General features: G+C 26.3%; 1 protein-coding gene across 1 annotated transcript; it reads right to left on the bottom strand.

Moving 5' to 3' along the window:
- Positions 1 to 1,663: 1,663 nt before the first annotated feature.
- Positions 1,664 to 3,977, bottom strand: LOC101496637 (probable pectate lyase 18). Its single transcript, XM_004515790.4, has 4 exons — positions 3,819 to 3,977; positions 2,831 to 3,577; positions 2,357 to 2,495; positions 1,664 to 2,266 (listed from the first exon to the last, which is right to left on the bottom strand). The coding sequence occupies exons 1-4, from the start codon at positions 3,941 to 3,943 to the stop codon at positions 2,042 to 2,044; spliced, it is 1,236 nt and encodes a 411-aa protein (XP_004515847.1). The 5' UTR covers positions 3,944 to 3,977; the 3' UTR covers positions 1,664 to 2,041.
- Between the last annotated feature and the right edge of the window lie 13,227 nt (positions 3,978 to 17,204).

Genomic DNA, 17,204 nt, shown 5'->3' on the forward strand with positions numbered 1-17,204 from the left:
ATATGAGACATATTCTATTTAAAAATTGAGCATCATATTTTTCTTTTTCATATTTTTTCTTCTTTATTTAGGTTATAAGATATGGGTGATTTATGATTATTTTTTGATTTAAAATGACTCATCTTCGTCTTTTTCACTATATTTTTTTACATAAGTGATTTTTATATAGATTTATTTGTATTTGAATTTTTTTCATTATCTCGGTAATTAAGTGCGACATTATTTTACTTTTTCGTTTTAGTATAATGTTCATTTAATTTAAATTAAAAGATTAATTTCAATCTTAATCAGACAAATTCAGTTAATGAATTCAACATTCTCAATGTTGCATATTCAGATACGAGTTTTTCAATTGCTTTCATTTTATCAATTGATAGACATTTTGTCATTTTATACTATTAATTTTGGTATTTTGAGTTTGTTCAATAAATTTTTTTTTTTGTTGTTTGCAAATTTATATTTATATTGTTCTCGATCGATGTACTCTTTTTAATATAAATGAATAATGTTTTTAAGTTAAAAAAAAGTGTGTGAATAATTTTTTCTCAAACATCTTATAATATAAATAAAACGTATGAAATGTTGAAATATATAATAAATTTGCCACTTATTATAAATATTTATTATTATTTTTGACTTTTATTTAAAAAAGTTAGTAGGATAGTTAATATCTTAATTTTATGTATTAATATTCTTAAAATAACTTTTATATTCGAACGATGTTAAATTTAATTTTTTATATTATAAATTAAATTAATAGTATTAATAACGAATAAATTTGAAAATAAATAAATAAATTATAGTAAATTGAATGAGTATTATATTTAGGGATAATTTTTTTTCTTTTCAACTACAAAGGAGGAACACATAAGTAAACTAACTCCTCATAAAACAAATAAAATGTTTAATGTTACGATAAGTGTTTACAAGAAAGAGAATAATAATTTGTGATAATATATAACATTTAAAAGATTGTAACTACACATTCTATTATGTATGAATATCTAAATGTTAATTAGTAAAAACGTATATATATTTAATAATAATTTTTTGTCTTATACATATCATTCGTATTAAATAATATTGCTCCAAAAAAACACTTTATTCGTATCATAACCATTTAATCAAAAAAATTATTTTAAAATAAATATTATTTTTAAATTTCTATACAACTTTAATTATTTTTTTCTATACTACAAACAATAATTATTATGTATATAATTTATAAAATATCATTATATTTTATATTTATAATAATAAAAATATTCAACATTAATTAAAATAAGTAATTTTTTAATTATTATATTTTTTAATATATCTTTAAAAAACTTAAACGATATTCATCCTATAACAATAAAAGTAAATAATTCAAATTTTCTTTTGATACTCACCTAATAAACTACTAGTATTTCATTTCTTTCAATGAAATTATCAACTTTTGTTTTTAAAATTGAAGTCCGGTCAGTTATAACAGTTAACACTTTTTTGATTGCTCCAACACACCTACTAATTCTAGCTTGATTGGTGGGATAAATTTTTAAATTCTCGATTTAAGATTTTTCTTTTATTGCATTACCAGTCTTAGTCAACACTCTGCATTTTCATGTCTGCACATGTGTCGGTCACAAATGCAGTAAAAGAGAGAAAAAGAAAGACAGAGACATAGAGATCAATTTAGAAACATGTAATAATAATTATACAATATTTTGAATATCAACTCTTCTGCACTTGCTTTCTCTTGGACAACAAGATTTTCATATTTGGTTCCAAGAGGCAGAGGTTGTACTAATGATCATACAAATACCAAAAGTTAAAAAAAAAAAAAAAAAGCATAAGACCAATAGTGGAAAACAATTAAAAAAAAAGAATGGAGAAAGAAAAAGAAAATAGTAAAATGGAAATGAAAATATATTATCCTAGGAAAAGAAATGACAATATATTATATTGTAAAGTATAGAGTATAGTATAGGTGTCATTTCTTAATCTTTGGAATTAATTAATTGACCGGCCTACAGAGACAGTTGGGCTCGAGGGGTCATAATCAGCAACGTGAACCCTTCCTACAGTTAAGTGCACCAGCAGTAGTCGTTATCGTACCAACTAAAGAAGATGGTCTTGCACTTAAACTTGATGCTCTTGCATAACTTGATGATGATCCTCCTGCTCCTGATGATGTAAAAAATGCACCATTTACCATTAAGTCCCCTTCTGTTCTCCAATTCCATCCTTTCCATTCATTTTCTGCTGCATCCTCGTGCTTTGTCACCTAATTAACCAATTCACACCATATACTTAAATTCAATTAATAATTAACACTTTACTTTATACAATTATATATAATAAAAATTGTTATTACCTCTTTGCTGAATCTGTCATTGGGAGCAACAAATCTGTTACCTTGGCTATTGATGGTTGGGTTGGCACTACCTCCAATAGCATACATTTCCCAGTGAGTATAGTCATTGTTCACCACATGAAAATATCCATGCCTACACCTGCATAAGTATTGTGAAAAAGTAAATTTATCTGACTTATTGTGATACTTAAAAGTGATTTTAAAGTAAAATTATTTTAACTGCGCTGAACAGTAAATTTAAATATAAAAATTATTTTAAAAAAACATCAAATTAAAATAAATTCTAAAAAAAACCTTAAACTTACCAAAATCAATTTTAAGATATCAAATTTACTTTTTACTCTCCCAAAAAGAATTCAAACATCCACTAACGATTGATTGATTTATCACTTTAGTTACTTTAGAACTTGAATAAAAGTGAGTTGGAACGGACACATTAAATTGGTACCAACTGAATTTAAGTTTAATTATTACCTTGGCATCCTTTGAACAAGGCCTTCACCAAAGTGGTTAAAAGCAATGGTGACTTGCATGTTCTTGTCTTGAGTATACGTGTCACTATGACCCAAAAGCATAACTTTATCATGGTGTGTCATGTAATTGTTGGATATAGTAATTGCAGTGGACCCATGTATAGCATCAATCAAACCATCATTACAATTAGACAATGAACAATGATCCACCCAAACATGACTTCCACCAAAGATGGAAACACCATCACCGTCCGATACAGTTCTCCACCCATAATGCCGTGGGGAGTCCCTCACCATAGCATTCCCACCTTGTTTACAATCATGTATATTTATACCATGAATAATAACATTAGTGACATATTGAATAGTAATGCAAGGACCATTAGCAATGTGAACACTAGCACCTCTTCCATCAATGGTTTTGAATGAATTCATTATTAACTCTTCTTTTAGTTGAATCACCATGTCTCTTTCGAATATTATCCATAACGGTTCATCTTGAATCACGGCGTAACGGAGTGTACCTGGTTTTGGGTTCACTGGATCATCATCTTTTGAATCTGTTACCACGTAAATTTTACCGTTTTTACCACCAATTGCGTTTTTACCGAAACCAATTGCACAATCTGCTAGTCTTTGTCTGTTTTTTTCCCAGTTTGGGTCACATCTCCAACAATCATCAATTGGGTTTCCACTCCCACATGATAGGTACCCCAAATTTCTCCTAGCTATAGACTCATTGATTTTCCTACACCAACATTAAATTAAATTAAAAAATCAAACATTAGTAAGTGCATTATTATTATTGCATTGACATGTATATATTAATTCCTTCTAAAGATTAAATATAAGTAAAAATAAATATAAACATAAATTTTAGATAAGATAATTAGCTAGTGGCCTTTGCAAAAAAAAAAAAAAAAAAAGAATTAGCTAGTGCACATTATTTATGTGTAATGTATAGAGAGGTTGTGAGTATAGTTAGTTACCTGGTGACTTGTTGAGAAACCAAATGAGGGTTGGGAAGGGGTGAAGAGGAAATGAGGGAAAATGGGGTGATGAGAGAGAAGAGGAAGAAAAGGAAAGAGAGTGAAGTGGTTGTTGTTGTTGTCATGTTTAAGGGAAGAGGTGAGAGTGAGGAGAATGTACGTAGAAGGGGATGTATATAAAGGGATTAAAGGAGGGGTAAATGGTGTGATTAAACTGAACATGTGGGACCAATATGCTTCATGATTTCGGATTTTACGGGACGCTATTGGCCAGTTTTGTCCGTTAAGCAAGCCCCAAATGATGGGGGAAGGAAGGTCCAAACAGTCAAAGATAAAATAAAATACTTTAGGACAATCAAATTCAAATGTTACCTTGTTTTACTACAAAGTAAAAATCAAGCAATGTGAAACCAACTCGAAGATCCAAGAGATTAAAGAGAGTCGACAACTTAAGCAGTTGTTCATATTAATGGTTTTTGTGTACGGAGAAAAACTTGGTTGGAAGGGGAGTCAAAATTGAATGATGATAGATACTTTTTATTTATAATGTGGTTATAAAAATAATTATTATTTATTCAATATGTAAAACTCACGATGGTATTTTAATATATCTAAATTATTAAAATATATTTAAATGCATTTTTTATCGGTTAATTTAATATCCCTAATTTTTCTTTTTACTAATTTGATTGTGAGAAGTGTCTTATTTTAGTTTAATTTGATCCATGAATTTATTACATGGCTGAACCAAGATGCTGCCAACAAAGCAACTACCTCATGCCTACAAAAAGTTTAAGTCTCAAATTAACTTTTAATTAAGCAATTAATACTTATTTGACTAATACTTTTTAGTCTCAATAGTACTAATTTTGCCAATTACTTTGTTATTAATTAATTATATTTTTTTAAAACAATTAATGTTATAATAATTGTTAGAATTATGTTAAACATGATAGAAATTAAACTTCTCATCTTCTTATTTATGTGCCCTTAACTCATTCACTATAGTCACCAAATTACTTTATATCTCCTTAATTAATTAATATTATTATATAAAATTACGCAACAATACTAATGTGTTTAATATTCAATTGTTATGTACTATCAGTATAAAAAAAATTACATCGTTCACACATCACAATTATAATATAAATGACTTTATAAGTAGTTATAGTAAAAGTAAAAAATATAATAATTTAACGATTTTGATTGATCAATAATATAAAAAAAATTTACTCTAATTAAGTGTGTTTGTTTTAAATTTTTCATGAAAAAAATATATTTTTTCAAACAAAAAATTATTTTTTACTGTTTGAATGGTGTTTCAGATTTTTTTTAAAATTAATTTGTTAAATAATTTGGCTAAAAATGAAAAGCTAATAATAGTTGTTTCTCGTATTTGCCTCATAAGATATATGAGAGAGAAAAATAACATAAAATTGAAATACACAGAAGTTAACGAGAGAAAATAATGAAATTATCCTTACCCTTTTTTAAAAATTCGAAATTGCACCCCATCAATTTTTACTAGAGTTATCTTCATGCATTAGTCATTACTTCATTACGCACTCGGTTGTGGCCTTTTCGATTTATTTACATCGTTTTTTGTTGTTGTTTCTATGACTTTTCTTTAAACTATTTTATCTTTACATTATTGATACGATTTTTGTGTGTTGCTTTTATGTGTTTATTTATTGCTTTTTATGAGTACTGAATGTACATTAACCAATTTTGAAATGTGTTTAAGAAATTTGAAGTGTCCAATTTGAAGTACTTTAGTTGCTATGCTTTAATAAATTTCACATGCTTTAGATATTAACTATTGCCTTAGTGACTATGGATAATCAAATTATGATAACATGCTTTTCATGTTTACGAGTTATAAATTTAGTTAATAGTAGGTTATTTTATGAATTGTTTTAAAAATATCATTTAACATTTTTGTTAACTTAAATATCAATTTGAATGACAACTAAAAAAAGATGCAAAAAGTTAGAGTAATGGAATACTTGTTATATGAGAGGATGATAGTAATCGAATCATTTGGTTAAAGTGATGGAAGAATTGTAGAAACAATTGTTCTGAAGAGACATGACATAAAAAAAAAGAGAGATTAGTGTATTTAGAAAAATTATGTCTTTTATGGTAATTTTGTAGTTTAAAAAATATTTTATAAAATTGCATACAAACAGATTAAAAATTATATTAAAAAAATATTTTTTATGATAATAAATAAACATTAAAAAAATCATTTTTAAACAAATATCTAAAAAATAATGTTTAAAATTTTCTAAATTAAAAATTATTTTTATTTAAACTACATCAAACGCACCAAATGTATATAAATTAAATCTTAATTATATATTGTTCAATATTGTAAAAATTAATTAAACTTAGAAAGTAAAATTTTATTGTTGTTGATTTTTAAAAGACTTCACTTTTAAATCTCATTTTAGACCTCCATATTTCTTGAGTCGGTCCTGATTTATTAGTATAAAACACATCGGTGAATGTTTTTATAATTTTAATATATTTATGAGTTACATTAACATTATCTCACATATTTAGGAGTTATAATTATAATTTACTATAAAAAAAAAAAGTAAAGTGATGTAATATTGACGTAGAAATAATAATGTAATGTGGGAGTTAAACTTTAGACTAAGTTCACTTTTTTTTCTTTTAGTTAATTTGACGGTGGTTGTTTACAATTGAATTAAACTTAAATTTTAGAGATAAAAGGATATGCCAGATCATAATTCAATCATTGAATTTCAATGTTAGGTTGCATGCGCATGGAAAGTAAGAAATGAAAATAGAAAATTACACTTGTAAAAAAGAAAGTAGAAAATTACGAGTAAAGTCGCATAGTCGGTACTACCTACCGTATTCATACTTTTTTGGTAAAACCTACCGTATTCATTGTAATGAAAATGAGAAAGAAAAATTCATTATATTACCATAATCAACTTGTCAAGAATAAAGTAATAATGTATCATAATCAAGGTCGCAAATAAATATGTTTTCCCTTGTGACGAAAATTTGCATAAGCGTTGATAATAAATAATCAAGTTATGCAGGAATATAGCGTAAAAAGATATGGGCGCTTTGATTAACTCTTCTCAAGGCAGAGGTATCATGAAGAACAGTGCCCTTACAATTTAATCCCGTTGGTAGTGTTTTTGGTTTTATGTTTTAAATTTTTTTAAATTAAAACTAGTTTTAATTTTAAATTTCAAAACAAAATAAATATATTGATAAATATAAAACTATTTTATAGTTATTTAATTATAAATCAACACAACATTAAATAATTAAATAGCTGTCGTTAATTGAAAAACTATAGTGCATTCTTTTAGTTTTAAATCGCACTTTTGAATTTTTAATTTTAGTTTTCAATTTTAATTATTAATTTCAATTATAAGTTGAGTTTTAATTTTTTATTTCATTTAAATTGAATCACTATTTTTACACTGTCTTATTAGAAATTCACTAAATATAAATAAAAAATATTAACACATAAAAATAATTTTAAAAATATTAAATGAAAAAAATTGAAATGCATTGTCACTGTATTGTAAATTAGTTTTATACTAATGTCAAATTTGAGCAATGAGGGTATAGTGTGAAAATTTTCACTCTCCATTCTTTTTACACGAAGAGATAATTTCTTTTTTTATTTTATTCTACCATATAAAACTTCTCTCTCTCTCTCTCTTTTGTCTTCTAAATTAAAATATATATAGTATTTTTACCTTATCTCTCTTATCAATTTATTTTTCTCTCTTTTAAATATATAAAAACAAATAAACTATAAATGAGTTAGATAATAAGAGATAGTGTATTTTCTACATTGATAAAAAATATTTAACATATATTTTTAAGATAAAGTTTTCTTTTAATCAATGCTCTAAGAACTCTGATTAGGAACACATTTAACTAAGTCGTGATATTTTGCATGACATCAAAATCTTTTATATTTTGACTTTGATTTCCTATAAACGTTGAGTGAGATCGTGAAAAATTATAAAGCGTTACCATGGTGGAAGAGATTGACTTTGTTTCCATCATTTACTTTAATTCAAGAGGCATCTTGGAAAATCTTGAGTATTGAAACCATATCCTATTGCCTTTGGGACATTGGAGAACAGAATGCAAAACACAAATAGCACACTTATAACTAAGAGTTCGGTTGAGTCGGTTTTAGTTAAATTTGATATCAAATCGATTAATTTTATTTGAATTGTATTGACTTCTAAATTATGTTTTTTACTTTAAATTTGAATCAATTCAACTCGGATAAGAATGAATTGAGTTGAGTTGAATTCGCAAATCATAAAGAAAATAATATCTTTTTATTCTTAAATATATATATATATATATATATATATATATATTTAAATACTTGAACATCACAAAAATTATAAAATTTTATCACAACATAACATTTAATACTTAAAATACACAATAAACCACTTAAATTAATTAAATAAAAGTCTCTATTTTTAAGTCAATTCATGTGTATTATTTGAATTTTTGAATAATTTTTTATATGCATGTTTAGAACATTATATTAATTGCTCACATAAAAATTTAAATTTTTTTAACACGTGATGAATTAAATATGTATTTTTATTGGGAGGATTTCTATAATGTTATAAATAAGTTTAAAAAAAACATTAAAAAATCTGAATCTTAAAAGCAGAAAATATTTGAGGGATCATTGATTGAAGAAAAATTTTAGATGGACTAAAAATGAAATATAATTTATTTATAGGAACAAAATCTTATTTAACTTTTAAATTAACAACAAACTCTCAAATAAAATTCAATAACTAAAAGGTGCTAGACTTTCCACATTGTGGTGAAGCTATGTTCAAATCTTCACTGAAAGAGGTATCCACATTTAGTGTTCGACACAACTCAGATAGGATTGTCTCTGGTGGAAGTTAACCTATAGAAAGAAAAAAAAATCACTAACTAAATTGTAACTATACATTAATAATAATAAATAAAAAATTATAAAAAAATTATATGTCATGTCCATCGATTGGATTCGCCGGATCCACATAATCAAAATGTCAAATCCTCTATTAAATCAAACTTTATTAAGTTTAAATTAGTTGATTCAGATTATAGACAAACTTAAATGAGTTAAGTCAAAATACAAATTGAATTAGTTTAAATGTGTTATGCTCACATATTTATTTATCGGGTGAAAGCCCCTGAATATAATGCGTGACAATAGGAGAAGTAGTGGCATGAAACACAAAAGGCCACCCAGTTAAGAACAATATTGAATTATTTTATTTTAATTTGAAAATTTAATAATGGTTAGCGTGTATCATACAAGATTTCTAATTATATTATGGCTCAAGGCCTGCCTCAAGCTGATCGGGTGTGTAAAGGATAATAACCTCAATTCAATTATCGCATATGTGTGTTTTAATCTCAAAGTTTGTTACCCCGATTTTATGCGGCATTGTTTACTTTATATTTTACGCAAGTCTTTACAATTTTGTTTGTTTATTAAAAGACACCTTAATTAGTAGATTGAGGTGTTTATAATTGAGGTGTGTACGTCTACTAATTTTGATTTCCAAACTATTAGTGTTTATAAACTATTTTTAGTTTTGACTTTCAAACAATGTATTGAAATATTATTATTAATCGTGACTAAATGGTTATCTAGTTTGTTCCCCTCTTGTTATGGTGCATGACTAATTAATCTTCGCTCTAAGAGTTTTATCATCAACCGTGCTATTTGATACGATTAAATTTTCATTTAATTCATGCAAAATGGGTTTATGAACAATCAAAATCCGGATAATCATATTAGATGTGAAACTAATGGCAAAAAAGAAATGGAAGCACGAGTCAATTAGATGTGTTCGTTTGTTCTAGTTTTGTACCTTTGAGCATTTTCCTTTTATTATTCCAATTCATTTTCTTCATAACCACACCTTTTACTATACTTGCTGAAGAACATGATTGGATTAATGCATAGTTGGAAGAGGAAATGTACGCAGCTATTGTGATATGAGAAAAACATTCACCGACACTAAAAAGCCTTTGATCAAGTCGTGGATAACACCTCATAGCATTTTGTTTGTTATCGGATATTTCGTCTAATCATATCCCACATAAATGCTTGCTGTTAAGCATTTAGGTAGATAGATATAGGTACCACTTTAAAGGAAAATTTAACTCTAACAACATCAACAATTATTTTTTCGTCTTTAAACGAATCTTACACGAGCACATAACTAAATTTATAACTTTTTAATAATATTTATTAGACTTCAATTTCTTGCAACTTCAACCCTTAAAAAAAAAAATATTAGTTGAAACCTACATATTGTTAACTATAATTATAATTTGAAAATTTTAATATAGTGAGAGTTATGAAAAATAAAGAAAGAGATGAAAAAGTGTAACATTCTTCTCTATAAACATCCACTTTTTTTAACCAACAATAAAATATATAAGATAGTGTTAATTAAGTAACGAACTTCTCCTTATGCGTTGTGGATGGTCTAAAGCTTTTCCACTTGAGTTATTAAATATATAATTAAATAGCTACGCAATATAAAATAAATTTATATCTATCTTCAATTAAATTCTTTTACTGTGTAAAAAAATCTCAGTTCTATAAGTACTACTTAAATATAGCTGTAACACATTATATACATTGGCAATAGTGAAATTAACCTAATTTTTATGAGTTGATTATTTTTTTTAAAAATTATATATTAATATAGTAGCACTCGACGATATTTTGAAGAGTCAAATTAATTCATAACTAAATCCATAACAACTAGTAATATATTTTTTAATATAAATAACTATTTTTTTTGCAAGAAATCCATCCTCTATCTTTTTAATCATGTATTTTGACTATTTAATTATTAAAAATATTTTATTTATAATTGTAGTAGAGATTGAAAGTATCCAAACAATATAAATTCTTTGACATTTTTTTTCTTCTAATTTTATTACTAAATAAATTTATCTAAAGTAATTAAATATATTTATTGAGGTAGCTAAATATATAATTATACTTATTTCAAAAATAAAATTGGAGTAGTCGAAGTTACCCCATTGCCGAGCGCTTCACCCATCTATGTTGTTGAATAGAGTCAGAACTTACATTTCTTGTAAATATTTAAGTGTGTATAAATTTTGCAGTTAAATTATCTAGAACTAAGCATTATAATAATATAAAGTTAAATATACTATTCATCCTTTAACCTATTTATTATAACGAATTAGTCATTTGAGAGTTTTTTTATAAAAAATGGAAGATATATTTGACAATTTTACTGAAAAATATATTTCAAAGCTTTCATATAGCTCCAATCTTCTCATCAATTTTTGTTATAAAAAGAAAAACTAAATTTATTTGTTTGTTTATTATCTCTATACACGAGTGAATAAAGAACACATTTTATATTAACACTAAAAACACAATGTTTAAATATTCATAAAAAAGAGACATTATTTCTAATAATAATAATAAAAAGAAATATTTAGTTTATACAGGTGTTTGAAATTAATGTATGTTTAGTATGTTTTTCTTGTGACAATGCAATCATAACTCGTGTATCAATACTAAATAGGATCGTAAACTAGATTTCCATGGTGACAAAAGCACATGGTTCTCCCTCAAAAATCAAACTGAAGACCCATGGTGCTCTTTTGCGGGGCCAGCGTATCCCTCACCTTTCTTTATGCTATGATCATTTCCCCCCTTAAATCTTAATATTAAATTTCTCGTACCGCAAACTTCGCCGGAATTTATACTTACGAAAACATAACAAACATAATTCTGTATGTATTGCACGCTGACATGGCACAACGGGAACTTCCTATGATAAGAGACACGAGGGACTAGCATTTGTCGTTTTGAAAAATTAAAACATAAACGGACACTTGGTCCTACCCATTAGGTTCTAGCTGACGAATCATGCAACTATTTCCAGATAATATAAACGCCGTGACATTTGTGGACTCCGTTTTCCGCTACTCGTACGCTTGTCGTTTAAACCGATCCAAAATGTTCATACTGGATTTAAAGATAATTAAATGTGTTTTTTGGCGGTACCAAAATATTGAAGAATAAATTAATTTTTTTAGAATTGACCAAAACTAAAATTATGTTGAAAAAAAAATTTATATTTAAATATATTAAATTAAAAGTGAGATAAAATATTTCATTAAAAAAAATAATTCAATGTTAAATTTAAAAGTAAAAATTAATTGTTGATTAAAATACGAATCTTAAAATTTCATCCTTTAAAGAATGTTTGAATCGTAAATTAAATGCATTGATTTTTATATATATTAATGCATAATTTTTTTAAAGTAGTCTATTAAAATTTGATGTAGTCCAGTAATCATTGGGTAAGTAAGTCACAATCAATAAAATTATATATTTATCAGGTTGTAGTAAAAAAATATGCTAATGATAATAACAAAATAACTAAAGATTTTTTTTAAGGAGTTAGTTTATTTATGATTTTTAAAAAGTAATTTTGATTATATATTTTAAAAATGATTTTTATTAAAATTTACTTAAAAATATTGGAAGTTTTTAAATTAATTTGTTATCGATTAAAAAAAATAATTTTGACATTCAATAACTTAGATAATTATTATTAGAAATTTTAACATGATAAAAATTATAGTTTTTTTTTTAAAAAAGGTATCTTTCAAAAATAATTTTTATGAATAGATTTTTAAAATAATTTTTTATTTTAAATATTTTTAAAATTTTATTATCCAAAAAAAAATATATCAAATAGATAAAATACTTAAAATAATATTTTAAAATAAATTATTTGGACCAACTTTTTATTTGAAATTTAATTTTTATTTTTAAATTATAAAAGAAGATAAAATAATATAAAAAAATATTATTTTTATTTAAACGGACCCAACAACTACCGCTTTTTAACGAATTAATTAGACTAACCGAATTAATATGTAGTCCATAAACTCTAATCTCAAGTTATCCATCTAAAATTAGAGGTTAAATGAGTTGATTTGGCATACTCAAGCCATTTTAACACCATAATCCAAATATACCTCTTAAATTAATTTTATAAACTAAATAGGGATTCATGGTTGATTGGTTAATTCAATGATTCGTAAGATAAGGGGAATAGGAACGGGAATCCAACTTTATTGAAAAGTGATTTGAGGGACAGAACTAACGTGAGGGGTCTATGTTAAGCAGTTAAGCACAGCCATGTTAGTTGGATTGGGTTAAAGAAAAGGTAGTTTGGGTTGGAGAGAGTGCTTATTGGCTGGTTTATGACAATTACATTATAGCAACCTCCACATATCTACAAATACCTGGTGGTTATTGCTCTTTGCCATGTGGCAGTCTTTCTCAATGACCAATAATTTTTTCATATGCACATGGAATAGCACATGCTGTATCAATATCAAATTTCAATTCGTTTTCTTTTCGTTTCTTATTTTAAGTCAAAATTTCATAAATTATTCCTTGATAATTGAATAGTAGTCCTCCACACACTGACACACACTACACGACCTCTCTAGGCCATCGTTTAGACACAACGAAAATAATTTTAGTGAAGATAAATATTCATAAGATTTTTTTGTTTTATCAAATAAAATGAGATGATAGTAAGACCCACTAATATTTTTTACCCTCACTTGTCAAAAAATAAATAAATTTTTACACTGTAAGATTAAAAAGTTTAAAAGTTTACTCTTTTTTTCTTTTCAAACTCAAGATAGACACGGCCTAAAATTATGAAAATGAATGTAAAGTCATAAAACTGGAGTATGTAATAATGTTGAGTGATGTGGGCTAGAGTCTAATTGGGCTTTTCTTATCTTGCCATTACGCCTGTCATTGACCAACTCACGTGTTACTAAGAGAGCTATTTTAAGGGTGATGCTCATAAGGCCCTCCATAAATACGACAAGTTACCGGAACTTCTCTTATGGTAATGAAAAATTGAGTAAAATAGTTACTTAATTAAACGTGTTTTCGATAATATTCTATATCTTGTGAGAAAACCACTTTATTTTAAACTCAATATGTTTTTAAAAAATTACAACTCAATTCGAAAATAGACACCATAACTAAAAATAAAAAAGGTATTTTTTCTTTTGAAGGACACAACTTCTGAAAAATAAAAAAAGTTATGCTTTTCATAATATAATTCCTAAGTGTAAGTGGAGGGTGAGAAAAAGAAGACTCTCAAACTTAATTCGATGATTGATTAGATACTAGATGTTGATTCATGAGCACCATTATAAATATATATAATCAATATAAGGTGGAAAATAATACATAAAGGATAAAAAATATATTTCCTTTTTCCTATTTTTTTCTCTTTATTCAAACTTATTAGTTTTTATTTTTTTTAATATAATTTTTTCTTAGTTTCTCTTTTTATCTAGACAAGAGTTAAAGTAGTCATTTTATTTTGATCCCTATATTTATTCAAATAATGCCGACACTATTAGTATAAGAAAATGCACTTTTAACTTCGCAAATTTAGAGGACTGTGTACGTTATATTGTTATTAAGTCACTTTTCAATGGAAGTGTATACCAAGCCCTTAATTAAATTCACAGCAAGAAGAGGAATTACATATATTCTATTATGTGAGGAAAGAGGGGATGTGGAACCAAATGAAGTACACAATACCTTTACAGAAAACCAAAAGGCTCAATTAATATTAGGTCTAACAAACATCATTTATTGTATGAAATAATAAGATAATACCTACTAGTATAAATCAAAATCATTTGAGTGGAGTTAATAGTAGACAAAAATAGCCACAACAAACGATTTGTAGCCACATTTGTTTAGGGAGGGACCGGGAAGAGACCCCTCATGTTAGCTGGTTCAATAGCAAAAGGCTTCCAAAAAAATGTTCCATACATCATATGTCCTACACCAAAGGAGATACCATTCCTATTGTCACAAGATCAATAAGTCATAGCTTGAAAACTCACAGCTTTGCCATTAACTATCCCTCTCTTCTCCAAGTTACTAAGTCGTTATTATTCATCATTTTGCATTTATAATAATAAATATGCATTATTGTTTATTCAAGTAATTTTGTAAAATTACTATCCTCTTTATTCAATTTATAATTTTTTTTAATTTGTGTAAAATAATCAAATATGACAATTTTATTAGACCAATAATATTAGGTGTCATACCACATAAAATCTCTAGTCACTACTTGAGTATCAACTCCATTCATAATGAAGACTAATATTAGCTAAGACTTAATACTTTTACTTGAAAATGCTAATTAATTCTTATATGAGAAGTTTGACAAGAAAGAAAAGAATACTATCTGACAATATATATTATTTACACATTATAACTATTTATTTTCTCATGATCAACCAAAATCTAATTGATTAAATACTATATTTTTATACATTTTTTTATTCCTTATGCAAACCATTCATAAAAAAATAACACTACTCTTTTTATTGATGCGAATGTTATTTTCAATAATTGTTTGATAAATACTTATTAAGTGTTTTTAAGAAGAATTCTAATATAAACTCATATGTCAAACTTCAAGATATATAACCCGAACAACAATTTAAACTAAACATATATTAGAATGATTTAGATAACACACAAATCAACATGAGAACTATTGATCGAGATCTTTGATCATCTACATTACACCTTGTATTATTTGTCGCACTATCTATAAGGTGTTTATCGGACTAATTAGTTTACTTGTGATTTTATCTAACCGAGTATACATCATATATTACTCAAACTTTAGGTACTTTTCATTAAAAATATTTTGTTTTAATGAAAAAAATAATTTAAAAATCATCTAAACTATGTTTTTTTACCATAAAAATAACTTTCATTCAATTAGAACAATATGAAATGTACAAACAAAAATAACGTTAATTACAACATTTCCTATCCATATTTTGAGATAAACACAAGCAACTAAGTAAGTTAAGTATATGATAACACTACACTTTAAGATGCCAAAATCCATTAGGGCAATACCAAACCAAAATCTTAACTCTAACAAGCAAACTATGTTCTTATGCACGTGTGTAGTGGTCGTTGAGGATAGTGAATCAATAGTCTTTACTTTCATTCAATTAAGGATAATTTTGTTGGCTGATGTTTGTTCTAGTTGACTACAAGTGGTTTCATAAAGGATCAATCTAACCAAGCATCGAGATATCATTTATAAGATTAAAAAGGATGTCAAAGTTGGTGGCGGCCACCATTAACATCTTCCTCAAAACACAATTCTAAAAGGTCCAATACTTTAGAGGCTTTTCAACAAATACATAAGGCACCAACTTAAAGCGGGCTACTAAAACCCATAAAACACTAACAAAATAGGAAAAGTTGAAAAGCAAAAAAGATAACATCAAATAAATTAGAACTCAAACTAGTAGATGGTAAGTAAACCAAGATGCACAAATTTTAAGGTGGCTTTGGAGAGACACACTGCACACTTCAATTCCATGTCAACATGTTGGAGATTAACTATAGGCTGAAGTTTGAGGCGTTGATTGGGTGGGGGAAGTTTCACCGGGGATAGGGGTTGTGAAAGTGGTGGTTGGTGGCTCCAAAGGTAAGAGAGAAGAAATGGGATGACAAAATGAAAGACGAGATTGAAGTAATGATTTCGATTTACAAGGAAGGGGGTTTGAATTGTAAATGTTCATATTCAAAAATTCCTGAAAAACTTAAGGATTTAACTAAAAAATGATATTGGTTAAGAAAACACAAAACAAAGAACGTTCTTAATTTTTACCAAAAAATGAAGAACGTTCTTGGTTACCTTGAAAAACATAAATTTAGTTTATGTTTTAATTCAAGTAATTAATCAGGCTTAATAAATAAAGAGATAAGAGAAATAATATCACACAATAATGTATCCTGGTTTACCCAATTTGGGCTATGTCCCATCCTCACAGTTGTGAGTTTTTCCACTAAGTGTTTTAAAATAAAGAATTTTCTTGGTTTTACAACACCTAATTAAGATCAACCTTGATCTATTACAAACTATATTTCTTTCTACTCAGAAAGAGATTTAATCAATTCACCTATCAATCTTTATATGATTTCAAACAATCTATTCAAACTATACTAAACTCTTATAGTTTGAGTTTTACAATAATGATGAGATTGTTTTAAAATAATTTGAGATGTCTCAACTCTTGTTTGAGATTTAATTATTTACAAAGAATTTAGTACAATAATAACAAAGTAATGTTTATAATCAGAACCGAATCTTTCTTTGAGAAAATGAGAATTTCAAGTCTATGAATGTGATTGATTTGTAAGTCTTGATAGCACTTGAAATCCTGAGCATTGGCCTTTCTTTTATAGGC

The sequence above is a fragment of the Cicer arietinum genome, chromosome 7, assembly GCF_000331145.2.
Source record: "Cicer arietinum cultivar CDC Frontier isolate Library 1 chromosome 7, Cicar.CDCFrontier_v2.0, whole genome shotgun sequence".
Classification (NCBI taxonomy): domain Eukaryota; kingdom Viridiplantae; phylum Streptophyta; class Magnoliopsida; order Fabales; family Fabaceae; genus Cicer; species Cicer arietinum.

Excerpts from the sequence above, each read along its gene's own strand:
- LOC101496637 (XM_004515790.4), bottom strand. The coding sequence starts at position 3,943 with ATGACAACAACAACAACCACTTCACTCTCTTTCCTTTTCTTCCTCTTC. Across the intron at positions 3,578-3,818 it reads GTTTCTCAACAAGTCACCAG|GAAAATCAATGAGTCTATAG; the intron begins GTAACTAACTAT and ends ATGTTGGTGTAG. Across the intron at positions 2,267-2,356 it reads ATGACAGATTCAGCAAAGAG|GTGACAAAGCACGAGGATGC; the intron begins GTAATAACAATT and ends TTGGTTAATTAG.